Raw genomic sequence first — 21,095 nt, 5'->3', positions numbered from 1 at the left:
AAGGAGCAGCAATGGGCACCCCGGGGCTGGTATAAAATACACAGGATGGGGGGGGGGGCTTCCTGAGGGGACTATAGCAACACCCCCCGCAGAGCAGACCCAGGTTGCAGCTGGCTCCGCCCATCACAGCCCCCTGCCCCACAGAGACCCACACAACCCTCTGCCCCCTCGAGAGACTCCCAATGACCCCTGTGCCCCTGTCACTCCTCTCCAAAGAGCCCTCCCCTTTGTGCCAGCCCACTCCCCTCCCCCACTGCCTCCCCTCCTCCAAAGCTCCCTACAATCTCCCCCTTTGCCTTCCGCCCCCCAGTCCAGCCCATTCCATAGGCCGGGAGGCTCCCAGTCTAGTAGCTAGCAGGGCCCATGGGAGCTGCACCTGAGGCAGGGTGCCTGCCTGCAGATGCAGACCTGCCTGGCTGTGCCTCCACAGCACAGGGAGGGGGAGCCACAGGTGAGCAAGCCCTGGTCATCATCATCATCACAGGCCCAGTAATTCTCTGGATATTTAATTTCACTGAGGCAAAATGTGTGCAATTTTATCGGTTGAATGATTGAATGACATAATACCCACCTGCCCGCATTGTCCAGCACTAAGTCCAGTAATTTTGTCAAGTGTTTGTTGCACAACATGGTGGTGCCTACCCCTACCTTGTGCTTCAGGGGGTGATGGGGTCAGGGCAGCCTGTTATAGAACTACCTGATTAGTAACTGGATATGTTTGCTCCCCCTGATGTTAGAACCTGGCTACACCACTGGGGAGGGGAGCATCCTAGACCTGTGCAGCTGGGGCTTGGGTGAATTTTGTGATACTCTGCCCCTCCCCAGCTACCACCCTGCAGTCCCCACTCCTGCACCATGCTGGGCAAGGGGCAGCCCCATCCCCAGTGAGGCTATGGTGAGGGGTGGCAGCAGGGGAGGCCACACATGATGGCAACCTCCCCCCTCGGTACCCACCATAGGGGAGCCGAGTGGGCTTTGTGGACCTGAGAGGGACCCTAGGAGCATGTGCAGTGAACTGCGGGGGAGAGGAGGGGTTCCTCCCCTGGAGCTTGCTGCTGCCAGGGAAGGTGGAGGGGAGTCCTCTTTGGCCCTAGCCCTGGGGCAGCCTGTCTGCACCCCAAGTTCCTTATCCCCAGCCCTGCCCCAGAGTCCTCACCTGACGGGAAAAACACGCAACTTAAATTGGGTGGTCAGTTTAGAGTATCATAGAATATCAGGGTTGGAAGGGGCCTCAGGAGGTCATAAGGTCCAACCTCATGCTCAAAGCAGGGCCAATTCCCAACTAAATCATCCCAGCCAGGGCTTTGTCAAGCCGGGCCTTAAAAACCTCTAAGGAAGGAGATTCCACCACCTCCCTAGGTAACCCATTCCAGTGTTTCACCACCCTCCTAGTGAAATAGTTTTTCTTAATATCCAACCTAAACCTCCCCCACTGCAACTTGAGACCATTGCTCCTTGTTCTGTCCTCTGCTACCACTGAGAACAGTCTAGATCCATCCTCTTTGTAACCCCCTATCAGGTAGTTGAAAGCAGCTATCAAATCCTCCCTCATTCTTCTCTTCTGCAGACTAAACCATCCCAGTTCCCTCAGCCTCTCCTCAGAAGTCATGTGCTCCAGCCCCCTAATCATTTTTGTTGCCCTCCACTGGATTTTCCAATTTTTCCACATCCTTCTTGCAATGTGGGGCCCAAAACTGCACGTAGTACTCTAGATGAGGCCTCACCAATGTTGAATAGAGGAGAATGATCATGTCCCTCGATCTGCTGGCAATGCCCCTACTTATACAGCCCAAAATGCTGTTAGCCTTCTTGACAAAGGCCAGAGGAGGGAGTGTTAGTGCCTTTGCGGACTTCTGGGAAGTGCATGGGGTGGAAGGGGATGCTGGGATGCTCTGGAACCACTCCTTCAAAGCCAGTCAGGACTCTGGGGGAGCCTCCTCTCTGAGCAGACTGTCTCCAGGGCAAGAAGCTTACACCTTCCTGGGTCTGACCTCAGAGCATTCAGCATGCCCTTCCACACCGTGCGCTTTCCGCAGCGAGTCTGCCCAGGCGGGGTCCTGGGGCAGCCAGAGGTCCCTGCACCCCAACTCCGCAGTCAGATGTGACTCTCAAAACTTCTGTTTTACAGTCTGGCTATTAGATGATGGGAACACAGTTTAAACAGAGCTTGTTGGTACAGAAAACAGAACCCCTCTGTCAGGTCCATCTTGCGGGGTGGGGAGCCCAGAACCAAGTTCTGAGTCTCTCCCCATTTCCCCAGCCAGCTCCAAACTGACACTCCCTCCTCTGGCCTCTGTGTCTCTTCCGGACAAGGAGGCCACCTGATTTCTTTGTCCCCAACACCTTCAGTTGGCATCTTGCAGGGGAAACTGAGGCACCCACACAGTATTCAGAGAAAATATTAAGGACATTCCCACTTCATCACAACAGGTGCAACAAAATATAATACTGTATATTGAAGTAGGCAAGTGCTGCTTCTGACTTTCCACTTTTAATTGACCCTTGTAATCTTGTGGCGCTGACGCGTTGTAGCTTCATTTTATATCGGCTTACAGGGCGGGAGCGGGGGGGCACCACCATTTTGGGCCCCACCAAAAATTATACAAACCTGCCGCCTATGGCTGGGTCCCCGAGGATCACTATAGGCATCTCCACATCCCCAACAGTTATTTTGTGGTCCGGGAAGAAACTACCTTCCTGCAGGCGTCTAAACAGAGCAGAGTTCCTGAAAACACGCGCGTCATGAACCTTGCCCAGCCACCCGACGTTGATGTTGGTAAAGCGTCCCCTATGGTCCACCAGTGCTTGCAGCACCATTGAAAAGTAGCCCTTTCTGTTAATATACTGGCTGGCCTGGTGGGCTGGTCCCAGGATAGGGATGTGAGTCCCATCTATAGCCCCACCGCAGTTTGGGAATCCCATCGCAGCGAAGCCATCTATGACGACCTGAACGTTTCCCAGGGTCACTACCTTCGAGAGCAGGAGCTCAATGATTGCGTTGGCTACTTGCATCACAGCAACCCCCACGGTAGATTTGCCCACGCCAAAGTGGTTCGCTACTGACCGGTAGCTGTCTGGCGTGGCAAGTTTCCAGAGGGCTATGGCCACTCGCTTCTGCACACTCAGGGCTGCTCGCATCCGGGTGTCCTTGCGCTTCAGGACAGGGGACAGCAAGTCACACAGTTCAAGGAAAGTACCCTTACGCATCCTGAAGTTTCGCAGCCACTGTGATTCATCCCAGACCTGCAGCACTATGCGGTCCCACCAGTCCGTGCTTGTTTCCTGGGCCCAGAATCGCTATCCCATAGCATGAACGTGACCCATTGCCACCATGATCTCCACGGCGCGGCGTACCGTGCTTTGTGAGAGGTCTGTGCCACTCTGACACTTCATGTCCTCACCGTGCTGCCGGAGCCTCCTCGCCCAATTTCTCACCAGCTGACTGTTGAAGAGGTGTACGATAAGATGTGAGGAGTTGACAACGGCCATAAGTGCAGCGATGATCGCAGCGGGCTCCATGCTCGCAGTGCTGTGGCGTCCGCGCTATCACTGACCAGAAAAGTGCGCGAACAGATTTCCCGCCGGCGCTTTCAGGGAGGGAGGGCGGGAGTGACGGTTGAATGATGACAGTTACCCAAAACCACCCTCGACACATTTTTTCCCCCAGCAGGCATTGGGGGCTCTACCCAGCATTCCAATGGGCAGCGGCGACTGCGGGAACTGTGGGATAGCTGCCCACAGTGCACCGCTTCCAAAGTCGACGCTGGCCCCGTTAGTGTGGACTCACAAAGTTGAATTAGTGTCCTTAGTGTGGATACACAAATTCGACTTCGTAAGGTCGATTCCACAAATTCGACTTAAGTTGATTCGAAATAGTCTTGTAGTGTAGACATACCCTTAGAAGGGTCCATGCAGGTCCCCACATCTGTACCCTAAAGTTTAGAGTGGGGGAGGAAACATTGACACATCCTTCACCCAATGAAAGAGGTAGATTCTCAAAACAGCATAAACAATCACAGCAAAACTTCAGAATCACCTGCAGACTTGGAAGAACCCATAAAAGAACCTGAACAACCAAACATGTGCATGGCAAGTGCTGTGAAGGTTTCTGTTTGGGTTTCCTTTTGTGGGATTTACAATGAGTGTGTTTACGACTTTTCGCTCCCAGTGTCAAATGACAAGAAAAGAAGGATGCCGTGTCTTGCTCAAGACATCAGAGGCTGCTCTGATGTAAAAGATCTGCAGTGGATTCAGATTTCTGATTCAAAAGAAGCTTTTAAACTTCTGCAGCTCGGGCTGAAGCAGCAGAGTATTGCTTGCACAAACGGAATCCTTACACCAGTCGAAGTCGCAGCATATTCACTATTCAAATGTTAAAGACTGAAGATTCAAAGCACCTGATGTAACACCAGTCAGTGACTTGGCGCTCTGTGATCTTGCTGGCTCAGAAAGACATACCAAGACACGCAATGAAGGTGATTGAAAGAGAGTGGAAATATTAACACTTCTCTACTGATTCTAGCTAAATGCATCAGTGCACTCAAGAACAGTCAACAGTCAGAGCTGCAGCTGCACATACCGTTCTGGGAAACTCACTTCCTTCAAGGCCATTTCAGTGGAAAAGAGAAGCTATATACGATGGTAAACATGAGCCAGTGTGCTGCTGCATATGACAAAGCGCTCAGTGCTCCCCAAGAGGAGCCATTTGTCCAGAAGTCTGCAAGAGATGTGGCTCTCATAATAATGCTGACACTAAAATGCAGGTGGGAAGAAAAAGAGCCCCTGTACTTTGGGACAGGACCTGGGAGATGTGATAGAAGATGATGATCATTTAACTGTGGATAACGACACATACGAAGAGCATGATATGGCAAAAGAGATGTCAAGTGAGGAGGAGGAAATGAAAGTAATTATTGGAAAAGAAGAATATCTGAGACTACTGACTATAAGAGAAGACTTGAGACGCAAGCTGCTCAACGAGAGAAAAGATAAGTTACTCCTGGAATTAAAAATTTGCAATGCCTTTCTCATGATCCAGAGTTGCTGGAAGAAGCTTCCGAACAACGCTTGGAAATCTACCAGGATTTGGTAAAAGAATGTGCCAAAAACCTGGATAAAGAACAGGAGATAAAGAATTCCCACTGTAGTGAAAGAGCTGGAATGTTGGAAGCAAGCAATAATGTAGCTCCTGAAAACTGTATTGCTCTTGAGGGCATTATTAATTCTCTGCCAGATGATGTTGTGACGAAGTGGGACTGGTCTTACTGGGGGCTGGGTACAGAAACTAAGTTCCAGCAGCACAAATGCCTGACAATCTGTCTCCCAGCAACTGATGGCTGGGCCCCTCCCTGCAAAGGTGCATCTCAAGGTGTGGGAGACAAAGGGGTCAGGTGACCTCCTGGCCCGGGAAGGAAGCGGAGGAGAGGGGAGGGGCCGGAGGGTGTTGGGCAGACTGTTGTTGGCTGGGGAAACAGGGGAGCAGGGAGGAAGGGCTCTGATCCCCGAGGGGGGCTGTAAGGCCCCCAAAATGGACCTAATTGGGGGGATCCTGTTGTCTGTGCCTGCAAAACCTGTGCTGGACTGTGCTCCTGTCGTCTAAATAAACCTTCTGCTTTACTGGCTGGCTGAGAATCCTGATGAATCGGCAGGGAGTCCAGGGGTGCAGGACCTGATCCCCCTACACTCCGTGACAACTGGTGGCAGAGGTGGGATCGACTGCACCCCGTGGACGGCGCTTCCTGCAGTAAGTGACTGGGGAGCAGTAAAACGAAGGGGCGATTAACCCCTGGGAGAGTGTGGCCAGAGAGCAGGACTTTGCAGTAACAGGGTCCCCCGGGGGATTGCAGCGAGCGATCCCAGGGGCAGAGGAGTCTGCTGCTCGACCCTGGCAGAGAGGGGGTGACCTCAAGGACTGGCACGCTAGGGGTCCCCCTGCAACCCGTGGGGAGCGGCGAGCACCCCGGCCTGCGAGTGGCCAGCAGGAAGATGTATGCCAAGCAGCGCAAGTGTGAGCTGGTGGAGCAGTGCAAGCAGAGGGGCCTGCGCAGTGGGAAGCTCACCAAGGCCCAGCTGATTGCCCGGCTGGAGGAGAGAGACCGCGTCAATGAACCGGTCCCGGTCTCTGAGGGAAGCAGCCCGGCAGATGCAGCACAGGCACCAGTGTCTGTCCCCACTGGGAGTGGTCAGCCGGCCGCTGAGGGCTCCTCGAGACCCCCCACCCCTAGGCCTAGGGGGAGGGGGAGGAGAAGCCCAGCTACCGAGGGCACCGTGACCCCCCCCCCGGCCAGCAGGGGATCGGCCCGGCGAAGCTCACCCCCCAGCCGGGGATCGTCCCGGCGACGCTCGGCCTCCGTGGAGCGCAGGCGGCTGGACTTGGAGAGAGAGATACAACTGAGAGAGCTGGAGGAGAAGCAGAAGCAACGCGAATACGAGGAGAGGGAGAAGGAGAAGCAACGCGAATACGAGGAGAGGGAGAAGGAGAAGCAACGCGAATACGAGGAGAGGGAGAAGCAGAAGCAACACGAATACGAGGAGAGGGAGAAGGAGAAGCAGCGCAGACATGAGCTGGCCATGGCCCAGCTGAACAACAGGGAGGCCCCGGCTGCGGGGAGTGAGGGGGGGCCCAAGCCTACAAAGAGCTTCGATAAGAACTTCCTGGCCCGGCGTAAGGAGGGGGAGGACATAGACACCTTCCTGACGGCCTTTGAGAATGCCTGCGAGCTGCACCAGGTTGACCCTGCAGACAGGATCCCGTTCCTCACCCCCTTACTGGACTCCACCGCCGTGGAGGTGTACAGCCGAATGAAGGGGGCGGAGGCGGGGGACTACAACCTGTTCAAAGAGGCCCTGCTCTGCGAGTTTGGGCTGACCCCGGAGATATACCGGAAGAGGTTCCGGAGTCAACATAAGACCCGGGAGGTCACATACCTACAACTGGTCAACCGGACGCAGGGGTACGCCCGCAAGTGGACAGCTGGGGCCCAAACTAGAGAGGACCTGCTTGACCTATTCATATTGGAGCACCTGTATGAGCAGTGCCCGTCTGACCTGAGGCTGTGGTTGATGGACCAGAAGCCGGAGAACCCGCAGCATGCAGGCCGACTGGCCGACGAGTTTGTGGACCATCGGGCAGGGGATAGCAGGGAGGCGTCTCGAAGGAGCAGGTCTGCCTCAACGCAGAGAGAGAGTCACCATGGGACCTCCCAGAAGGAGCCGAGGGAGGGCCCCCACCAAAGGGAAACATCTGGCATCAGGTCCAGTCGTCCCACTCGAGGGGACCCACGAGACATGGGTTGCTATCAGTGTGGCCAACAAGGCCCCAAGCTCCGGGACAAACTGAGCAGACCAACCCCCCACCGGGTCAACTTGGTAGAGACCCAGCCGGAGGAGGGGCAGCGTTCGCAGGAAAGGGGGGCTGGCCGCGTACCACCTGCGAAGGAGGGAGGGGGGCCCCGGGTCGGCCCCTCCAAGGGGCTGGATGCTCCCCGCCCTGAGTTTTGGGTTTACAGGGTGGGCACAGGGCTGCCCCTCCGGAGTGAGTGCCTTGTTCCCCTGGAGGTAGACGGGAGGGAGGCCACTGGGTACTGGGACACGGGCACAGAGGTGACGCTGGCCCGGCCCGAGGTGGTGGACCCAGATCAGATGGTGCCCAACACCTACCTGACCCTGAGGGGTGTGATCGGAACCCCATTCAGGGTGCCTGTGGCGAGGGTACACCTAAAGTGGGGGGACAAGGAGGGCCCCAAGGACGTGGGGGTGCACCCACATTTGCCCACGGAGGTGTTAATGGGGGGGGATCTCGAGGACTGGCCCAGTAACACCCGGGGTGCCCTGGCCGTGAACCATAGTCAGAGTCGGCGCAGGGCTCTGCACCCTGACACCGGGGAAGGCACTCTTCCCGGGGCACCGGACCCTGACCTGGTGGGGAGGAAACGCCCAGGGACAGGGCTCAGAGAGGCTGTGGCCCCAGACCCAGCCGGTGAGAGAGAGCAGATCCCCGCCCCTGCCCCAGCGGCTGAGTAGCAGGCCGCGGTGCGGGAAGACCCCTCCTTGTGGAGGATAGGGACCTGGCCAGCCTCGGGGGGGGACAGACCATGGGACGAGGTGGCCGGAAAAGGTTCCTGTGGGAGAAGGGGTTCCTGTACCGAGAATGGGCTCCCCCAGGGAAGATGGAGTCAGGGGGGATCAGGAGGCAGCTGGTGGTACCCCAGGAGTATCGCCACCAGCTGCTGTGCCAGGCCCATGACATTCCCCCCTCAGGGCACCCGGGAGCCTGGCGTACCCAGCAGAGGCTGCTACAGAACTATTACTGGCCTGGGGTCTTTGCCCATGTCCGGCAGCACTGCCGCTCCTGTGACGTCTGCCAGAGGGGGAGGAAGGCCCGGGACAGGGGGGAGATGGCTGTAAGACCCTCGCCCCGCCCCGAGGAGCCTGTCCAGAGGGGGGCCAGGGTCAAGAGGGGGGCTCTGAACCGAGAGAGCCCGAATCACAGCCCCCCAGACTGGAACGTGGGGAGAAGGCCCCGGGCCGCGTGCACCCCAGGGGTATTGGGGTGGGGAAAGGGCGCGGGCGGCATAAGGCTTCCCCCCTGGGGGCAGGAAACTGGAATGGCCTGGGGTAACTCTTCCCCCAGAACGGGGGGGACCCTGGGTGGGTTCGAACTTCCCCAGGTCACTGGCTGGAGTGACCCCGCTCAGTTCGGTCTCGAAGGGCGGAGAGGTGTGACGAAGTGGAACTGGTCTTACTGGGGGCTGGGTACAGAAACTAAGTTCCAGCAGCACAAATGCCTGACACTCTGTCTCCTAGCAACTGATGGCCGGGCCCTGCCTGCAAAGGTGCATCTCAAGGTGTGGGAGACAAAGGGGTCAGGTGACCTCCTGGCCCGGGAAGGAAGCGGAGGAGAGAGGAGGGGCCGGAGGGGGTGGGGCAGACTGTTGTTGGCTGGGGAAACAGGGGAGCAGGGAGGAAGGGCTCTGATCCCCGAGGGGGGCTGTAAGGCCCCCAAAATGGACCTAACCGGGGGGATCCTGTTGTCTGTGCCTGCAAAACCTATGTTGGACTGTGCTTCTGTCGTCTAAATAAACCTTCTGCTTTACTGGCTGGCTGAGAATCCTGATGAATCGGCAGGGAGTCCGGGGGTGCAGGACCTGATCCCCCTACACTCCGTGACAGATGTCACTGATAGTAAGAAGCAGGCAGGAGGAGCTCACAGGATCCCTAGAAGACCCACAGGAAGCTATTGCTTGGCTTGAACAAAAACTGGGGAAAGTTACTGTTGAGCTAACTAAACCCAAAGAAGAGCTGACACAGGGAACTGAAGAGCTTGAAATGCAAGTGATTAAGTGAATCTGCTCGACAGAAGAAGCTACTGAGAAAATGACGACACGGAATAAACAGATTCAAGAGCTAATGCACATTGTGGAGCAACAAGAAGATGTTATAAGTAGACTACAGGACTTAATATTCCATTTAGAAACTACAGTAAAAACTATGACAACCCTGGAACTACTAGTGAAAGACAAATGGCAGAGGAGACCAGCAATGGGACAGTAGAAGGCACTCAGTCCAGTGAAAGTGTGAAATATGTGTTGGATGTAGGAAGAAAACGCTGGTTTGAAAGTAAGCCTACCCACAAGGAAGAGACACCTACAAAGAAAGGTCCCGTTTCTACCACAGCCGAACAGGGAGCCTTCCGAAAGAATCTCATTCCAGTGCCAGAACCAGAGCAAAACCTCCCAATTCGTAAACTTTATCGTCTGAGGAGAAGAAAGTCAGCAACATGAAGCCAGCAACTACGTGGAAGTAACTGCTTATTTCCATTGTCTTGTGTGTTGCCTCTAAATTCTTAAAATAAAATAAAATAAAAGAACTGCTTTTAGAAAAAACAATCTCCCCGGTGGGTGGAGACACTGATCATTGTCACTGCAGGAGGAACGATAGAGTGGGATGCCCAGAGGAATGAATGGCTTGAGGACAATGTCCTGAAGGGACCCCTACCCTTGCAGAGTTTTCTAGCTCTGACACATTTCCACACAGGGTGGTTTCGCCCACAGAAATAAAAACCTGCACCTCTTCCATGTCATTTTGGACCAATGGAAAAAACCAGGTACAATTCAAATGACTTTTAAAATTGCCTCTGAAACTGAGTTAACAAAATAAAGGAACAACCAGAACATGTACTTCACAAGTAATAAACAATAAATGGAGTTCTTTGCAAAGAAATGGTACGTTTTCTTACTGGAAAAGCCACCAGCTGTCTGGAAAGGAAGAGTAGCTTGGATTACTTACCTCAGTGACATTAAATCCCCAAACAGAGACTTGTTGGGCCTGTGATGCTGATGACTGGGGCTTGCTCACCCGTGGCTCCCCCTCTCCACACTGTGGAGGCACCAGGCAGGTCTGAGCCTGCAAGCAGGCGCCTGCCTCGGGTGCAGCTCCCACTGGCCACGGGGTCCAATGGGCTGGAGGGAGGGGGAAGGCAAAGGGGGAGAGTGTAGGGAGCAGGGAGGAGAGGAGCTGCCTCTGGAGGCACAAAGGGGGGGCTCTCTGGAGAGGGGTGACAGGGCACAGGGGCCGGTGGAGGTTTCTCGGGGGGCAGAGGGTTGTGTGGGTCTCTGTGGGGGTGGGAGTGATGGATGGAGCCAGCTGCAGCCCATGTCTGCTCTGTGGGGAGGGGTGTTGCTATGGTCCCCTCCAGGAAGCCCCCTCTGTACGGTGTATTTAATGCCAGCCCCAGGGTGCCCATCGCTGCTCCCCCACATGTGTCTTCCCCCCCTTCCCCCGGCTGTGTCTGTGTCTGTGACAGACTCCTGCTGTTCGCTCTGCCTGGGGCTCAGCCGCTGCCTGCAGCTCCCTGCCCCGCCCTGCACATGGAATTAGAGCAGCTGGAGATCGATGCGCGAGACACGGCAGAGCGAAGAACCACACAAGCAGAGATGCCGGAGAAGAGGCCACGCCCCAGAGCGCCCTGGAACTGAGACCGATAGAGGCTGATAAGGAAACCGAGGCCCAGAAGCTCGCCGTGGAGGAGAAGGAAGGAGAGAGGAAGCATGAACTGGACTTGATAGAGAGATGGAACCAGCAACCCCCACACACCCCAGGGCGGTCCCACCACTCCAAAAATCCACCAGTGGAAGCGGTTGTGTCCTGCCTACAGCGACAGGGTCGTGGCTGAATATTTCATCACCTCTGAGCGGCTGTGTGAGCTCCATGCCATCCCTGAAGCTCAAACGATGCCCACGTTGGTTGCGAAGGTGTCTGGGAGACCTCTGGACAGATTCAATAAGATGGTTATTGGTGATGCTGCAGGTTCTGGTGAATTCAAGGGAATGGTTTTAAAACACTCTCACACTTGAAGCATCCAGAGTAGAATTCAGAAGCCTAAAGCGAGCGGCTGGAGTGAGCAATGTGGCCTGCGGCAGCAGCTGAGAGATGTGATGGAGAAGGGGGTACGGGGGGGAGGGTTACAAGCTCTGCAGAAATGGGTGATCCTGTCGCTCTGGGGCATTTCCTGAGTGTGATGATGATGATGTAAAACAGTGTTTGTGGGATAAAAAGGTGAAAACTCGCTGCACTGGTGGCTCCAGCGGATCAGTTTGAACAACCCCAAGCGTCTGTTAGGAATAACTCACAGGCGGAGGGGCTATGTTTGGGAACTTCATGTGAAAATCAGAAGGGGGGGAGGAAGCTGTGCATATTCCTCTCCACACTGCGGGAGGGGGGGCAGATTTCACGAGCTGGCGCTGCACCGATCTCTGTGCAGCGCCGGACGGTGTAATTCTGGGTTTGCCCTCTAGAGGGGGGTGCACCTGAGTACGGGGCAGGTCCCTAGCTGGGCCTTCCCCTGCCGCGCTGATCTCAGCCTGTGTGCGAAGCTGCAGCTGGGTGTGTCCCCACCTGGGTGTGCTGGTGACCCGCAGGCTGAAGCAGCGGGGCGGGGGGGGGTCTTGGCAGGCTGCAGAGCAGTGTGGGGTAAAGGGAACCCAGGCTGGTGAGTCAGGTGTGCTCAGTGGTGCCCCACTTCCAAGTGGCACCATGAGGGGGACCCATCTCAGGGGTCTCCCAGCACGAGCTAGTGAAGGGGTGTGAGGAACCGCTGGGTTGGGGGCTCAATGCCATGTTTCGGGGAGGGAGGGGGATCTGCCCTTCGTGTCACAGCGACCCCAGCCTGGGGGACGTCACCGCAGCCCCCAGCCAGGCCAGCGTCTCTCTGCAGCCACTCGCCCTGCGGGGTTCAGTCCTGGGGAGCCTGGCCCACGAGCCCTGCCCTGCTCCTGGGCTCCCGGCCATGGGACGAGCTCAGAGCGCTCCATGGACCATCCCTCAGCCCCAGAGCTCCCACTGTTAGGCCTGAATAAAGATGTAGCACAAAACCAGTTATGCCAACCTGACTGAAGTCAGGCTAACAGAGGTTTCTGGGTAATCCCAGAGTGGAAAAGTACTGAGAAGCAGCATTGTTTTACAGAGCCCTGGAAAACGTGAGATAAGCCTGAGATAAGCCAGGGATTGCATTTCTGGCATACCATTAGCTGTGCTAAGGACAGTGTTTGAAGAACTGATAAGAAACTCTAGCATCCCACGGTTCAGATTCTAACTCTCTGGTTGAATTATAGGTTTGTTTAAAACTCCCCTGTATTTCTAACTTTTGGGTGTTGTTAAGATATAATTAATAATCTAAAGTTGTAGACATAAAGTCTAGGCATGTGTGTATATTAAAAGTGTCTAGTTTTAAGTTGTTAAACAAAGGGGGGTGGGTTTTGCTCAAGTGAGTGATGTATGATGTAATAAAACTGTCTGTATAGGCTAATGCTAAGCTGTAAAGTGCTGCTGGTTCTCACTGGAGACGAGCTGCCCTTTGTTGATGCGTGCACTTGTCAATAAAGGGCTTTTGATCGGACCTTGCTGGTGTTGCCTGTCTCTCTGTGATCACACAACGAATTTCGCTGTCGGGGTTAAAGTCCCCAACACCACCACCGACCCAGCAGGAGACTGGCCACATTTCACACAAGGGGAAACTGAGGCAAAGGGTGTGTCACCACTTGCAGCAAGTCAGTGTCAGCAATGGGAACCCCAGAAGCCTGACCCCCAGTTCTCCCCCACTAGACCCCACTCCCGACCCAGAGCTGGGAGAGAACCCAGGAATCCTGGCTCCTTCCTTACCCCTCCTACCAAACTCCCTTAACTCCCAGTGTAACCCGGTGCCCTGGACAGACGGGGGCTGGGCTGGGATAACACAGGCTGCCGCGGGCATGGCCCAGACTGACCAGATTTTAAATCACGCTCAAACCCTCAGAAACGTCCCAAACCCATTTTATTGCTGTTGGCAAAACTGCAGAGCGATGGGGGGCGCAGGGCTGTGACACACACGGGGCACAGGGCGGGGGCTGTACAGGGACTGGGCCCGTCCCACACGGACCCCGCGCTGGGCGCTGGGCTCAGCAGGGCAGGACCCCGGGGGAGCCGCACACGGGTGCGATGGGGCCGTTAGCCGGGTGCTGGGGCTGCCCCACCCCCAGCCATGGGACCGATCCTGCCCCACAGGGACCCCATTGACCGGGAATGGCCGAATCTGGCCCAAAGCCTTCTGGGTAATGGCTGGAGGGGCGTTACCTGGGGTGACTGACAGCAGCCTCTGGCCAATAGGGGCTGGGCTAGGGGCCCAATCCAGCGCCCACTAGAGTCGAGAGAAACCTTCCCCATGACGGCAGTGGGGTTTGGATCAGCCCTGTGGGTCCTGCTGCCCCTGAGGGGCAACCCCCATTCCCAGCCCCATGGGGCAGCAGCCCCCTCCTGGGATAGGCGCCCCCCCAAGCCCAGCAGGGGGTGAGGGAGGGAAGTCCGATGGGCCGGCTCCCCGGTGAGTCTCTAGCCCAGGGTGGCTCCGGAGCCACATGCGGCTCTTCAGAAGTTAATATGAGGCTCCTTGTATAGACACCGACTCTGGGGCTGGAGCTACAGGTGCCACCTTTCCAGTGTGTCGGGGGTGCTCACTGCTCAACCCCTGGCTCTGCCACCGGCCCTGCCCCCACTCCACCCCTTCCCACCCCCTCCCCTGAGCCTACCGTGCTCTCGCTCCTCCCCCACAGAGCCACCGCCACAAACAGCTGAGCGGGAGGTCCAGGGAGGGAGGGGGAGGCGCTGATGGGTGGGAGACGCTGGGAGCGGGGCAGAGGGAGAGCAGATGGGGGGGCTGCTGACGTGTTACTGTGGCTCTTTGGCAATGTCCATTGGTAAATTCTGGCTCCTTCTCAGGCTCAGGTTGGCCCCCCCTGAACTAGCGGGTTGGGGGTTATGGGGCTGGGGGGTCCTGCCCGGGTACAGCAGCTCGCACAAACGGGCACGGAGCAGGGACGCTGGGGGCAGCGAGGGGGGGTGCGCAAGTGGGTCCCACAAAGGCACCAGGCAGATTCGGGGGCCCGGGCTCCTCCCTGCATTTATCTGAAAGGCAAAGACAGTCAGTTACCAGAAGCCCTGGGCCCCAATGTGAGACTGGCAGGGATTGGGGCCACTCCCCAGCATCCCAAGGAGACTCCCATTCAAAAAGGGGAGGTGGCTGGGGGGGCACAGAGGGTGGGGGGGTTTCCCAGGGGGTGCTGGGTGGGGGAGGGGCTGTGGCTGGCTGGGGGGGCACAGGGATTGGGGGGGTCTCCCCAGTGGGTGCTGGGTGGGCCCAGGGGCTGCGGGTGCAGCGGGTGCCTCCCCAGGCAGCGGCTACTCACAAGGGGCCCCGCGGGTTGCGGGTGGCGTTCATCTTCATCCCCTTGATGATGAGGATGGTGCCCGCGATGATGCCGACGATGCCCACGGCCAGGCCCAGGGCGCACACCAGGGTCTCTGTGGTCTCGGGGACGGGGGTGGGCACCTGGGCTTCTGGAGAGAGGGGGACAGGCCAATGGAGTGAGGGGGGCTGTTCCTGCCCCTCCCTCCCAGACTTGGGATAGAACCCAGGAGTCCTGGCTCCCAGCCCCCCTGCTCTAACCACCAGCCCCCACTCCCCTCCCAGAGCCGGGGAGAGAACCCAGGAGTCCTGGCTCCCAGCCCTGTGCCCAGCAGGGTCCCCGGGCGCCCCGGCCTCACCCCAGTGCTTCGTGAAGGGCTCGGCCAGCCCCCAGTGCTCCACCCGGCAGTCGTAGAAGTCGCCCTGGCTGGGGAGGAAGGGCAGGTAGGAGAACTTGCGGAAGGAGTTGTCCTGGCGGGGGTAGAAGTCGGTCTCGGAGACGCCCTCGGTCACCTCCTGCCCGTTCTTCAGCCACGTGACGCTGAGCACCGGTGGGGAGAACTTGTCCACGAAGCAGATCAGGACGTTGGGCTCCCCCAGCTCCACGGGGTCTTCGGGGAACACGGTCACCTCAGGGGGCACTGGGGAGACAGGGATCAGTGGGTCCCATTCCCTGCCCCCTGAGCCAGCCAGTCCCTGCCCTGGGGGCTGGATCAGAGCCAGCGCCCCCTAGAGGGGACAGGCCTCTGCCCCATTTCCCACCCCCCCCTGAGCCAGCCAGTCCCTGCCCTGGAGCCAGATCGGAGCCAGCGCCCCCTAGAGGGGAAAGGCCCCATGTCTCATTCCCCACCCCCTGAGCCAGCCAGTACCTGGTGCTCAGGCTCCAGCTCAGGGTCTCTCCCCAGGACTGTGGGGGTGTCACCGGGGCCGTCCCAGCTCCCTGCCCTGACGGCTCACGGGGCACAAGGGGCAGGGGAGAGAATCCCTCAGGGGCAGGGCCTGGCGCTGGGCAGGGGCCACAAACAGCCCTCGGCAAAGGAGCTGCCCTGGGCCCCCAGCCTGGAGGGTGAGAACTGCCCAGGCCCCCTGCCCTGCAGAGCCCTGGCCTGGCTGACTGGCCCCCGGAGCCCTGCAGGGGCTGAGAGAGGAGCTGGGACATTACGAGTGTAATATAACATCTCATTGACAAGTGACAGGGCCAGAAAGAGTTAATTACCTCCCAGACTGACCTGACCCAGGGCCGAACTTTAGAGCCTGGTTAGGAAGATCTGGAAATGAACTGAGCTGTGAAATGCAAGTCTGCTTTGGTAGAGATCTCAAGGGGAGATGTTTGCTATGGACTTGTGATGTCAGCAAACAAGTCTTGTCCAGGGTGGAAGGACCCCGCCGGCGAATTACCGCCGCAGCGGGACCCGCCGCCGAAGTGCAGCTGGATCTTCGGCGGTAATTCGGCAGCGAGGAATCCTCTGGGCGGCCCTGATACAGACCCTGGACTTCAGAAAAGCAGACTGACTCCTTCAGGGAACTGGGGGGCAGGATCCGCTGGGAGAATAACATGAGGGGGAAAGGAGTCCAGGAGAGCTGGCTGTATTTTAAAGAATCCTTATTGAGGTTCCAGGAACAAACCATCCCGATGTGCAGAAAGAATAGCAAATATGGCAGGCGACCCGCCTGGCTTAACAGAGAAATCTTCAGTGAGCTTAAACACAAAAAGGAAGCTTACAAGAAGTGGAAATTTGGACAGATGACTAGGGAGGAGTATAAACATATTGCTGGACCATGCAGGGGTGTAATCAGGAAGGCCAAGGCACAATTGGAGTTGCAGCTAGCAAGGGATATGAAGGGTAACAAGAAGGGTTTCTATAGTGTGGCAGAGCTCTGACCTTGTCCCCGTGGGTCCCGCGTTTCTAGGTGGTCTATGCCAGCCTCAGTGGCTCACTGTGACCCTCCCCGTAGCCCTTTTCTCTCTGGGGCCAGGGTTACAGTCTGCTGAGCCCTTTTCATCATAGGCTGCAAGGAGGTTGGTGAGAGAACTCCCACACTCTCTGTTCAGCCTCCTGTCCTGACAGGGACCTGACTTCCCCTCCCAGGAGCTGTTCCTGTAGTGGTGGGTTGGGGGGAACCCGGGCCCACCCTCTACTCCGGGTTCCGGCCCAGGGACCCTAATGGTAACAGTTGTTGGCAGCCATCCTTTCACTGCCAGAGTTGCTACATTTCCCTGGGCCACTTCCCCACAGCTCTCCTGCTTCTCCATTCTTCACCCTTACCTTAGGGCTCCTTTAACGATGGTTTGAGGGTGTCTTCAGTAACCAGCCCTTCAGCCGCACTTCCTCTCCTCTGGCTCCCTGACTCCCCTGCCTGACTGGAGTGAGCCCTTTTTATAGTACCAGCAGGGCCTTAATTAGAGTCAGGTGGTCACATTAGCTTAATGGCCTCACCTGACTTGTTACAGGTTAATTAGAGTCAGGTGTTCTCATTAGCCTGGAGCAGCCCCTGCTCTGGTCAGTCAGGGAACAGAAAACTGTTAATCCAGTGGCCAGTATATCTGCCTTCTGCTATTCTGCTTTTAATACGATCTCCCACAGTATTCTTGCCAGCAAGTTACAGAAGTCTGGGCTGGATGAATGGACGGTAAGGTGGATAGAAAGCTGGCTAGATCGTCGGGCTCAACGGGTAGTCATCAATGGCTCCATGTCTAGTTGGCAGCCGGTTTCAAGCGGAGTGCCCCAAGGGTCGGTCCTGGGGCCGGTTTTGTTCAATATCTTCACCCTGGACTGCACTCTCAGCAAGTTTGCAGATGACACTAAACTTGGAGGAGAGGTAGATATGCTGGACGGTAGGGATAGGATACAGTAACAGAGGGACCTAGACAAATTGGAGGATTGGGCCAAAAGAAACCTGATGAGGTTCAACAAGGACAAGTGCAGAGTCCTGCAATGAGGACGGAAGAATCCCATGCACTGCTACAGACTGGGGACCGAGTGGCTGGGCAGCAGTTCTGCAGAAAAGGACCTGGGGGTTACAGTGGACGAAAAGCTGGATATGAGTCAGCAGTGGCCCTTGTTGCCAAGAAGGCTAATGGCATTTTGGACTGCATTAGTAGGGGCATTGCCAGCAGATCGAGGGATGTGATTACTTCCCTCTAATCGACCTGGTGAGGCCTCATCTGCAGTACTGTGTCCAGTTTTGGGCCCCCCCCAATACAAAAGGGATGTGGACAAATTGGAGAGAGTCCAGCTTTGAGCAGGGGGTTGGATTCGATGACCTCCTGAGGTTGCTTCCAACCCTGATATTCTATGGAGGTGGGGGGAGGGCTCAGGCCCCTGGCGGGGAAGGTGGGGGGACAGGTCAGGCCCCTGGCGGGGAAGGTGCCCCCACACCCCTGTGCCGTACCGGTCTGGGCCCGCGTGCGATTGGACCTCTGGATCATGATCTCCATGTTCTTCTTCAGCACGGCCATGTTCCCCAGGGCGCCCTGCGCCTCGAAGCTGGTGAACGTGCCGAAGTCGGGCAGGCGCCAGACGGTCTCCTTCCTCTCCAGGTCCACGTGGAAGATCTCGTCCTGGTCGAACTCGAACATGAACTCCCCGGCCTCCCGCTGGGCCGGGTCCGTGCGCTGGTAGAAGGCCACCTGGGAGAGCATGTTCTCCGCTGCGGGGAGACGGGGGTCAGTACCGGCCCCCCGGGGGGGCTGCTCCTCACCCTGGGGGAGGGGATCTCAGTGCTTCCCCAGCAGTGCAGCCCCCAGCTCCTGGGCTGTGACATTTGCACTAGGGCTCCCCGGTGTCGGGGGAAGGCAGGTGCATGGAGCAGGGTGCCCCCCAGCACCGCGGTGAGGCCATGGGGCCAGCACTGACTGCCAGGGGAGAGTGCCCCTGCCCCTGCCCCTCCCCCCAGCACAGGCCCCCTACGGCTGCCCTGGTGCAAGGGCTGAGAGAGCAGAGACCCCCCTGCTGACCCCTGCTCAGATCCCTGGTTTCCAGTCACGTCTCCCAGCCGAGCAGTGACCAGAGCAAACCCAGCTCTGCTGGCAAGTGGGGACGTGACCCAGCCAAAGCGGCTCCTGGGGGGAGCTGGGGGCTGCAGCTGCAGGACATTTCATTCTCCCGTCTGTGTGTGGGGCTGGATCCGTGTCCCGGGGTCGCCAGGACCTGGTTCTCGAGGCGATTTCAGTCCCTGGCCCTCGACACTCACCCCCCAGGGCCGGTCACTGGGAGACCCGGGAACTCCCCAGCCAGAGACATTAAAGCTGCGCTGGGGGGGTCAGACACACTCTGGGATGGGGACGGGTCTGGCTCCGGGCTGAGGCTGGGACTCCCCAGGGCCCAAGGGAGTTGGGCACCTGCATCCTAGGGAGTCGTTCGCTGACCCCAGCTCGCCCGGCAGGATCTCACCGAGCGACTGCAAAGGAGGGAACCCGCCACCACTATTTGAGGAGAGAGTCGGCCCCACAGAGCCCTCCCCCCTCGCCCTGTGGGTCTGAGCCCTGGGGGGATGGGGGACAATGGGGCCAGGCCTGGGAGCGGGGCCAGGGGCTCCCTGCTCTGCACAGACGCACTCACTGCTCAGCAGGGTCTGGCCCTGGCGCGGCTCTTTGGGGAACGTTCCCCCACCCCCCCTGTGCCTGGCGCCCCCCTGGGGGGATCAGCCCCCGAGTCCCTGTGGGGAAGGGGGCTGCACCCCTAGGGCAGGGCTGTGTCGTACCCAAACCACAGCGACTTCCCCGCGATCCCTCTGCTGCCCCCGTGCCAGCCTCCCCTCCCCCACCCTGCCAGGGGGGTGAGACCCACCTCCCTCCACCCCATCCAGATCAGCCCCCCCTTCCTGCCCCGTCCACCCCATCCCCTGCCTGCTATTGGATGAGACCCTCCTCCCTGCAGCTCCCCCCAAATCTGGCTCACCCCATCAGCCCCCCCCCCTTGTCCCCTCTCTGGGGGGGAGCCGGGTGCTATGGGGGTGTCCCAGCCCCCACCCCCGCCCCACCCATACCTCTCACCGCCCCGGTGCCCGGCAGGGCCAGCAGGGTGAGCAGGGCCAGCTGGGCCATGGGGACGCCCCGTCCTGCGCCCATCTCCTCTCCCCGGCACTGGGCTGGGCGCGGGGCCGGCAGCACTAGGGGGCCGAGGGGGGCACATGTCACACCCAGGGGGGGCAAGGCTGGGGAGCAGTGCCCGGCATTGGCCAGGGGAGCCCGGCCCAGGGGCCCGCACCCAATGGCAGAAATCCCTGCACCGACCAGGCTGTTACCGGGCAGAGCAGCAGCGCCGAGCCTCCCCGAGAGGGGAGATGGAGAAATTCAGTGCTCCTGGCTCGCAGGATTGTGTCACGAGTCAGGATCATTCTTGTGTTTTCCTAAAGCCCCAGCTCCGGGAGTCATGTGGGTCTGGGAGGATCCCAGCCTCGTTCTTAGAGACAAAGGGAGTGTCCAGCCCTCGGGGCTGAGGGGAGAGCTTCAGAGTGGGACCCCTGGGCGCCCCAAGGGCTCAAGACACAGCTGGTATTTGTACATCGTTGCAGGATTTTTGGTGAGCCTGACTCATGAGGTTTTTTGGGGGGGGTCACACCATAGGTGTTGTTTGACTTCCAGATTTGGGAGCACAGCTCCAGTCAGGCCAACGGGGCCATGCATGGGGAGGGGGGGGGGAATTCTGTGCCTGTCCAATATTTGCAGTTGGGGGGGGACAATGGCCCCCCTGCTCCATCAAATTACACCCATGGATCATAGCTCTGACCCATACAGTGTGTGCTGGGGGAGGGGGTGTAACACCTCTGCCCCCCAGGTACCCTGATGGCTCGAAGAGCAGAAGGCAAATAAACAGAACCTCTGTGACGACGTGGGACTGTTCTTAATGTTTTCTCTGAGTGCTGTGTGGGTGCCTCAGTGTCCCCTTTGCATTTCTCGAGTGTCTAGGGGTGTGTGATTGTTGCAGAGCCCTAGAGGGCAGGTGTGATGGTGTCTGCACAGGGACTGACGGACACTCTGTCTCCTGGCCACTGCTGGCCTGGGCCCCTCCCCGGCAAGGGGCCAACGGAAGGGGTTGGGGACAGAGAGACCAGGTGCCTCCTGGCCCGGGAAAGGGACCAAGGCCGGAGGTGGGGCTGGAGGGTGAGTCAGTTTGGAGCTGGCTGGGGAGATGGGGGGAGGCCCAGCACCGGGGTCTGGGCTCCCCACCCCCCAAGATGGACCCGGCTGAGGGGTCCTGTTGTCTGTACCTGAAAGCTCTGCTGGGGGCTGCGTCCTGTCGGCTAATAAACCTTCTGTGTCCCTGGCTGCCTGAGAGTCGCGGTGAGTCGCAGGAAGTGGGGGGAGCAGGGCCCTGACCCCCCCACACTCCGTGACAACCTCACAGCTGGTATTGTTACATAAACCCAGGATTTT

At 58.1% G+C, this 21,095-nt stretch overlaps 2 protein-coding genes across 3 annotated transcripts in view; one reads left to right on the top strand and one right to left on the bottom strand.

The window, feature by feature from the left end:
• The window catches only part of LOC120394845 (H-2 class II histocompatibility antigen, E-S beta chain-like), a 91,098-nt gene that overhangs the window by 51,247 nt on the left and 18,756 nt on the right, over positions 1-21,095 (top strand). The gene's annotated exons all lie outside the window — the stretch shown is intronic.
• LOC120394847 (HLA class II histocompatibility antigen, DR alpha chain-like) lies at positions 14,201-19,843 on the bottom strand. 2 transcript variants are annotated; one of them, XM_039519009.1, is made up of 5 exons: positions 19,710-19,843; positions 18,110-18,371; positions 15,076-15,357; positions 14,718-14,868; positions 14,201-14,436 (listed from the first exon to the last, which is right to left on the bottom strand). In XM_039519009.1, exons 1-5 carry the CDS (start codon positions 19,785-19,787, stop codon positions 14,433-14,435), a joined length of 777 nt encoding a protein of 258 aa, XP_039374943.1. In that variant the 5' UTR covers positions 19,788-19,843; the 3' UTR covers positions 14,201-14,432. The 2 variants fall into 2 exon arrangements, with proteins under 2 accessions (XP_039374943.1, XP_039374942.1); XM_039519008.1 differs by having other exon boundaries at positions 14,216-14,436; positions 18,110-18,367; positions 19,706-19,843.

The sequence above is a fragment of the Mauremys reevesii genome, unplaced genomic scaffold (genome assembly GCF_016161935.1).
Source record: "Mauremys reevesii isolate NIE-2019 unplaced genomic scaffold, ASM1616193v1 Contig8, whole genome shotgun sequence".
NCBI lineage: Eukaryota > Metazoa > Chordata > Testudines > Geoemydidae > Mauremys > Mauremys reevesii.
The sequence above is the reverse complement of the archived record's forward strand: the minus strand, read 5'-3'. Positions and strand labels throughout refer to the sequence as shown.